The sequence below is a fragment of the Bidens hawaiensis genome, unplaced genomic scaffold, assembly GCF_021521415.1.
Source record: "Bidens hawaiensis isolate Kalapana, Puna unplaced genomic scaffold, B.hawaiensis_p1.1 tig00064803_1, whole genome shotgun sequence".
NCBI lineage: Eukaryota > Viridiplantae > Streptophyta > Magnoliopsida > Asterales > Asteraceae > Bidens > Bidens hawaiensis.
Window position 1 is genome coordinate 1 of NW_027501562.1, and position 8,431 is coordinate 8,431.

General features: G+C 32.2%; 1 protein-coding gene across 1 annotated transcript; it reads right to left on the reverse strand.

Annotated features, from left to right (window-relative positions):
• Positions 1–6: 6 nt before the first annotated feature.
• On the reverse strand, positions 7–7,637 carry LOC143604346 (11-beta-hydroxysteroid dehydrogenase A-like; the record flags this gene model as incomplete). Its single annotated transcript, XM_077080855.1, has 5 exons — positions 7,290–7,637; positions 6,905–7,097; positions 4,457–4,542; positions 208–339; positions 7–92 (listed from the first exon to the last, which is right to left on the reverse strand). Coding segments are annotated over exons 1-5 (680 nt in total), but the record flags the coding sequence as incomplete, so codon positions are not given.
• Between the last annotated feature and the right edge of the window lie 794 nt (positions 7,638–8,431).

The window sequence follows — 8,431 nt, forward strand, 5'->3', positions numbered from 1 at the left end:
ACTAGCCCGAGAGTCATGATCGATACTCCAATGTCTGGAGCCAGCTCAAGCCGTAGGGTTTCGAAGAAGCTTTGTTGTGCTGCCTTACTTGCCTGGAGATTTATCGGTGAGAATGGAATCGACCAATTATGAAAACAATTATATATTATATTAGAGACTTAATTATGAAAACAATTATTAGAAAGAAATGCCATTCTTTGTACATACATTATACACGCTTACGGTGGGCGAGTTGAACCATACAGCAACTGAACCGATAACAACTATTCTTCCCTTGCTCTTCCTTAGATGTGGAAGTGCAAAGTGTGCGGCATTAACTGAACCCCAAAAGTTAATATCCTGAAAAATTAGATGTCAAGTTATAGTCTGTCTTTCTTTTTTTTTTTTTTTTTTTTTTCATTTCAGTTTATGAAATTAATAGTGTTTTCAGAACAGGATAAAAACTGAGAACTGGCTATATTATTAACCTAGTTAAGCCTTTTAACCGTAATCAAGACTTAGTTATTTAAATGTTCGAGTTGGTTCCATCTGTTTAAGAAAAAATAGAATTCCAAGAACTTATTTACTTTTGGACTTTATACTTCAATTGTTTTATAAAATATAGGGTTTATTGAAATTAACTAAACAGTAAGGGTTTGAGCATTTTCATTTAGGGCTGTCATAACATGTCGGACACGACACGATAAGACACGATGACCTGTTGTGCTAAACACGAACACGACACGATAACTAATCGTGTCATTTTTTCCAAACACGAACACGAACCTGTTTAGTAGCAGGTTAACCTGTTAAGACCTGTTAAAGGACCTGATTAAAGACACAATGAATAATACATGTGTAACGAAACCAAAATATTCAAAACGAGCATAAAGTCTTAATTAATAGATAATCCATAACATATTTGAAACAAAAAACCACAAATCCATAACATACTTAAACCAAAAGACGACAAATTCATAACATACTTGAAACAAAAAACCATATAAGCAAGCATAACATCCATAAAAAACATAATATCGGGTTATGGCGGGCATCAATGAAATGTCGTTTGTAAGTATGACTTTAGGTTTAAGACTTTGGAAGTATATATATATTTATTTTTTAAAATAAAAATCTACACAGGTTAACAGATCATAAACCTGTTATGACACGAATTTAAACATGTCTTAAACAGGTCGACCTGTTTAAGACACGACACCTGTTAAGCTCAAACCCAAACCTGTTAAAACCCGTGTCGTGTCGTGTTAACAGGTCCGTGTCATAAATTGACAGCCCTATTTTCATCCCACCCTTTATCCCTAAACCAAAAATTACACTAAAACTCACTATATTTTCTCTCTCTATTTCAATTAAATAATACTTTTTTATACCTTTTATCATTACCCTTTCTCTTTCCTTCACTCACAACCACTCTCAAAATATATTAAAAAATTATAGGGGATGATCAGTAACTTTTTAAATATACAGAAAAATCACTATTTTCTCTAAAATATAAAAACTCTTCACTCACAACACCCTGAATCACTCTCTAAATTATAAAAACACCCCTCACATAAAATAAGGGGTGGGATGAGAATGCTCTGATAACCATTTCTAACCCTTTACCACTGCCGCTTTACATATTTATAATATAATTTGACTAAAATACTGGTGTAGGTCTTAAAATATACAAGAATAATTTTTTAAATATAATATAATCTATTGTCTTATAATATCTTAATGTATATGTACACATTAGTACATTTATGGACATTTCATCTATTTTTAGAAAAATCACGATGAGAAGATTAAGAATGTGTTCCCGTGTATTACAAATGAAAGAATAGAAAAGAAAATAAGGTAGCGTTTTGTATGCAGAAATAACAGTAGGAATGAAATGATTCATTACGTGGGAATGAAAAATGTGATGTTTGGTTGCTCAATGGAATGGAATCATCCATTACACATGGAATCCCATTCCATCAAAACCATTCCTTCCCACCCCCTTCTTATTTTTCATTTCATTCCTCCTTCACCCTACTTTCTCAACACCACCACCACCTAACAACCACCACCACCACCGCCGCCACCACCATCACCACCACCATCACCACCGCCGCCACCATTTTCATCACCGGAGTTACCACCGTCGCCATTGTAAGTTGTTTTTTTTTTGGTTTAAAAAGTATTCTGAGATATGAGTGCTTTTGTTGTTTCTATTTCATTTCTACAATTTTTTGGATACCAAACAATAAAAATGAATAATTGATTTAATTCCCATAGGTTAATCAAACAAGGAAATGAAATGGTAATGATCCATTTCATTCCCTTTCCCATTCCATTCCTTCTTCCATTCCATTCTCCCCTCATTCTATTACCTCCAACCAAACATACCCTTAGGAGAGAAAATATATAAGGGGAATAAAAAGGAAATATTTAATTAACTATCACATGTTCCGTCATTAGGGTGGTGATCCAATGATAGAGACAAAGTCTTTTAATACCAAGGTCTTGAGTTCAAGTCCCATTACCAGCAAGAAAAGAAATTTACCTTTCAAAAAAAAAAACTATCATGTGTTCCGAACTTCAAAGAATATGTAAAGAAAATTAAAGTTTTTATGTGTTAAAAGTCTTTTCTTTTCATATTTCTTCAATTTGAAAAGATGTTAAACAAACGAAATAAACATGCATTTTCCTTTTATTTCTTTTATTTTCTTTTCATAGCAAAACATGTGGAACACGATTTTTCTTGGCATTCTTTCAAATCCTTTTTTTACTCTCATTAAACAAAACTCAGAAACACAAAATTAAAGTAAATGTTTGGAAAGAGAAATAAACCATATTTTTTTTTCAATTATAGTTTTCATTGAAGTATAATGTCTTTACGTGATTCTTACCATAATATTAATTAGAAAATTGGATTTAAATAATCTTAACTATGGATTATGGATTATTGGCAAATAAGAGTCTCAAATAATGGGTTGGTTGTTATCAGTCTCATCTTTTAACATGTTTGTTTCAAATGAGTTGCGATTAATGGAAGCTTAACTCTGTTAGTCTTCGGTCACCGAAAAACGTTTTTGCTTTCGCAAGAAAACTCAATCTAAATACCATCACTACCACCTGAACACAGCTGACAACCACCACCTAAACACCACCAACCCCATCACCACTACCTGAACACCACCACCACTGCTAACATCCGCTACCATCACCATTACCACCTCCGTCGCCAGAAACCTTCTACGTGTTTGGTATATGCCCGATTCTCAACCAATCAGACCAATGAACATTCATTCATCTCCGTCATCGGAGCCCTGGTTTGTCGTCTACTATTTTATGTTCATCTATATCTAAAGCGTAAAGTACAAACTCGCTTATATATGAGTAGGGTTTGAGTTTGATTAACTTCTGACTCAAATGCATATATATGAAGACTTTGGATATGTTGTTTTGTTAGGCAAGTATGAAGACTTTGGATTCGAATTTGCATTGCAAGTATGAAGATTGAATACGGCTCTTTCGGGTTGCAAGGATGAAAGTTAGAGTTTTTTGAACTGAATATTTGAAACATGATTTTTGTATTTGGATAGCATTTGTGATACCTTGAAACATGATTTTTGTACATTTTGAAACCTTTTTTAAATATATTATTTGGTTTTGCATCTATAAAATATTTTATATATGTGTATGTAGATGCAGCTTGCAGCTGCATATATTGTTTGGTTTTGTATATTGTTGTTTCCAGAAAATAATTAAAAAAAAAAGAATTTAAGCTAAAAGGTGCGGTTAGTTTGTATGTTATAAGATGCGGTTTAGTTATTCAGATTAGGATGTAAAAGGTGCGACTAAAAGATGCGGTTCAGATTAGGATGTAAAGGTGCGGCTGTGAATATGCAGGTTAGATGATGCGGTTTTTTTAAAAGGTGCGGTTCCTATATCTGAAGATTCGCATCTATTTGGTGCGGTCCTATAACCGCACCTTTTGGCAAAATTCACCGCACCTTTTGGCTGTTTTTGTAGTAGTGACCGCTGACTCTGACGATGGTTCTAGGGTTCCGACAACCTCATTAATTGGTACTTTTATTAGAAGAAGGTTCCCAAATGTTCGATATATGGTTACAAATGGCTTGGAAAAAGAGTTTTCCGCAACGTTTTTCCGGTGACCAGAGACTAACGGAGTTAAGCTTCTGCTAGTTGCAGCTCGTTAGGAACAAATATGTTAAAAGATAAAACTGTCAGTAGCCAACTCGTTAATTAGAACTATTACTTACCAGCAGCCCATAACTAGGATTATTTAAATCGATTTTTCCACATTAATTTTGAAATGAGCGTATCACCTTGTAAGTTTTAAATTATTTATTACGTTTCATAGTTTTATAAAATTATAACCGTTCCATTGGACCAATGGACTGGTAAGAATCTTACAGTAAGATGATTAAAAATAAGTTATCGTGGGTGTGGCAAGGATGAGTACCATGACTGAAGTATGGTCGGCTATACATTGCTGTTCTTCAAAGAGACCTACTTTTCCGATTCCAGCATTGTTTATCAAACAATCCACTGTTTTAAAGTAAATTAAACAATACTATAAAAGCGTTAGAGTAAAAAATATCCACATGATAAAACCAAAAAATAAGTGTAATTAATGATTGATTGTTTTCATTCTATTTTTAAAGGCAAATGTTTTGCTTCCCCGGATTTTAACATACGACCTTTGAGATGCTTAAAAAGCTTTGTCTGTACTACTGAACCACTTACACAAGGACTTTGATTGTGTTTGTAACCCGAATGATTGATCATTAAACGGCTGGTTGATTTACTGGTCTAGTCACTGGCAAATCTAACAAAAAATTCAAGGGTAATCTAGTTTTTTCTTCTTCTTTTTTTTATCGTGCATCCATACAAGGCCATCTATGAGAATTCAAAAAATCCTTGGTCCCTGTACGAGTGAACAACGAGTCCCTATTTTTTTATTTTCAAAATTTTTAATTGGGTTTAACGTCTAATGACTCTGGTTGTTTATAACATCATATTTGACCCAATTTGAATAAAATTTACGTTGAAAAGTAGAACGGATTGTTATAAATAAAATTTCCTTTGAAACATATATAAAAATAAGTATGTCGTAACAATATATATCAGAATATAGAAGACACTATGTTTTAAAGTTATAGAAGAATAACATAAACAATGTATCATTATGTGGGCAAAGCAGAAATTTTTAACAAGAGTAGCATATTATATCTTTATTTATATTAGTTACAATGTGATAACACTTTTACTGAATTAAGAATATATAAATTAAAAAATAAAATAAAAAATATTAAAGCAAATAAGATCACCTAAATTAAAGTAAAAATAACAAGTGTATAAATCATAATAAATTAAAGTAAAAATAACAAGTGTATAAATACATAATAAGTAGAAATCCAAATTTAAGATAGACTTTCTCTCTTTTATCATAATAAATATTTTATATTCTTAATTCAATAAAAACACAAATGAGTGGACATGAAAGTCTGAAAGGAAAAAATTATAGTACTTGTTACCTTTCTTTATCTCGATGAACTTAAAAAACTCTAGAAAAATAGAAAACAAAACCCATCATCTTCTACCTTGTCATTTTCTTTCTACCTTTAATGAGTCTACAACTATACATCGTTAGAAAAAAATTCCGATAAACCGTTTCTCACTTCTCTCTTTATACAGGGTTTGCTTAGACGTATCCCGATATATAAAACGATAATAATAAATAAAATTTTGCATTACGCAACAAAAGTTGAGGTAACCTAGGTTATCCCTAGATATATGATATGCCCGCCACTAGATCCAGCTATAAAAACATTAATGCTCATGAATTGTAATAACGATGAATCAAATTATGTGTCATATATCCATCAAATTTTTAACAATGGACTACGATGCCTTACCAACTACAAGGTGACCCGTTGCTATCCATCCAATTAACTCTGATTCATTTTGTTTTTACTTTTTTCTATAAAAAAATTAAGAACCATTTGTACACCTAATTAATCAATGTAAATATTATTTTAAACCAATACTTAACTATTCAATTAAAATTAAAATTTTGCTTTAAATCAACAAAACTTGAGAATAAATATTTAAATAATAGTTAAATCATATTTAAAATAAATTGTCGGTATATTATTTCTAGCTTATTTTTAAAAATACATATGTTAAACTATAATATTAATTATAAAACATATTTTATCAATTGTAAATATAATTTGTGTATGAAATACTATATATGAAAGATAATCAAAAGTAGCAAGAGAGTGAAAAAGAGTCCATTATATAATTGAATTGTATATCATATTTAAACAATATGTACGTATAAGTGTTTATAAGATTTTCTATTTGTATCAAATGCATTTATTTTTGGTTTAGAAAGACATTTTAAGGCACCAGAAAAAACTAATATGAGTAAATTTCTTTGTGGAACGACAAACTTTCAATAAACAACCAGCGAGACGCTAATACGTGAGTAAATAAGTGTAAATGCAATGATCGTACAATTAGATACCATGAAATACTTAATGCTTGATAGAGCTATAAAAGTGTGTAGTATGTACGCTATAAAAGTGTGTAGTATGTACGTACGGTTAGTGTGTCACACTACTTATATTAGTAGCTGATAAAACTATTTGAATCAAACTTTGTAACCTAAAAAGATTCTTATTCAAAATCATCAAGCAACATCAAATGAGCTTTAGTTAAATCATAGTTGTAAATTATATGAACAAATTTTGTCTTAAACATACTTTATGCATGTGTGTACATCATTAATATCTTGGTTTGCATATAACTAAACTAAATTATATTTATATTAATCTTATATTTACTTCTATAATTAAACTATATTATATCGTTAAGTGTTAAATAATCAGATTACGAAACTCACATTCACCAAAATGGTTGATTGTTTCATCAACAAATCTCTTGCAATCTTCAAGCTTTGAAACGTCCGCCTTGATCACAATAACCGCCGGCGATCCTAGCTCCTTCGCTTTTCGAGCCACCACCGCTAGCACTTCCTGTCTTCTCGCCACCAGCGCTAGTCTCGCTCCATGTTTCGCATACTCATACGCCAAATACTTCAAAATTACACAATCAAACACTAGACGTATTTTCTTTTAACGGCTAAATTTATATTAAAACTTTACCACAACTAGCAAGAAACTAGTCAGAATATTACAATAAAAAAACATAAAAGAAGCTTACACCCAGAAACAAATGACACGATTAGAATGAATAATTGAAAGTTGTACGTATAAATAATAACTTACCTCGCCGATACCCGAAGAAGCTCCGGTGATTAATACTACTTTTCCTGCGAGGTTTTCCAGGTACACAGATCTAAAGAAAAACCTTATGAGGCGGTAAAGTGAGAGTATAGGTACGAGGAAGATGAATAAGAAGACTGATACAATAGGAAAGAAGATGTTTAGGACTTTGTGAATCGGATCCATCGGTAATGCTTGATATATGACCGGAATATGATGTTGTTTCAAGGTGTGTTGGTTGAAAATGCAAACGAATTATGTACCGATCACCACGCATGCCGGAAACGTGCACTGATAGTTTGACAGAAGATATGGGGATATGTTATAGGGTTTGTGAGTTTGTTTATTATAAGCTTTGGAGTAAAGTGCCATTTTCGTCCTTGTGGTTTGGTAAATAATGCGAATTTAGTCCAAAAAGTTTATTTTCTGCATATGGACCCTCCACGTTTCCCAAATCTTGTCAGTTACATCCAAATCACTAACTCCATTAAATTGAATTGTTAACTCAGGGGTAGATATATCTTTTCACTTTTTCTTTATTACATGATTACAGTGCCAAAATCGTCCCTGAAGTTTGGTTACATCTGGGAAGAGTGTGATGTAGACAAGCCTTACCTTTATCCTTGATAATAGAGAGACTGATTTCAGAGAGACTCTCGCCTCAAAAAACACGTAACATGACATACAAAACATGGGGTGTGTGTGTGTATAGGTGTTGGGTTTTAACAAGATTATCAAAGTCATAAAACACCATTTTTATGAAAAACGCAGCGGAAATATATTTTAAATCTTGTTAATTTAATGAATGTAAAACCGATTTTACACATGCAAAACCCAAACCCGGATCCAAATACGAAATACATAATTACATAACATGCAACCACAAGAAATAGATGCATGTTAATATACCTTCCTAGAAACCAAAATCCGGGTGAAAAAGATGATGATTGAAAGGATAGAACTTCAAGGGAGAAGCTTCTCAAGCTTGTATACCCCAAGCCCCCAACAAACACCCTTGTATAGCTAGGAATCACACTTGAAAACCTTCCTTCCTTACCTCCTTGTTCTTGGTCGAAAATCCCCAAGAGAGAAAAGGTTTTTTTTACTTGTGAAAAATGAGAGAAAGAGAAAGTTGGTTGTCTTTG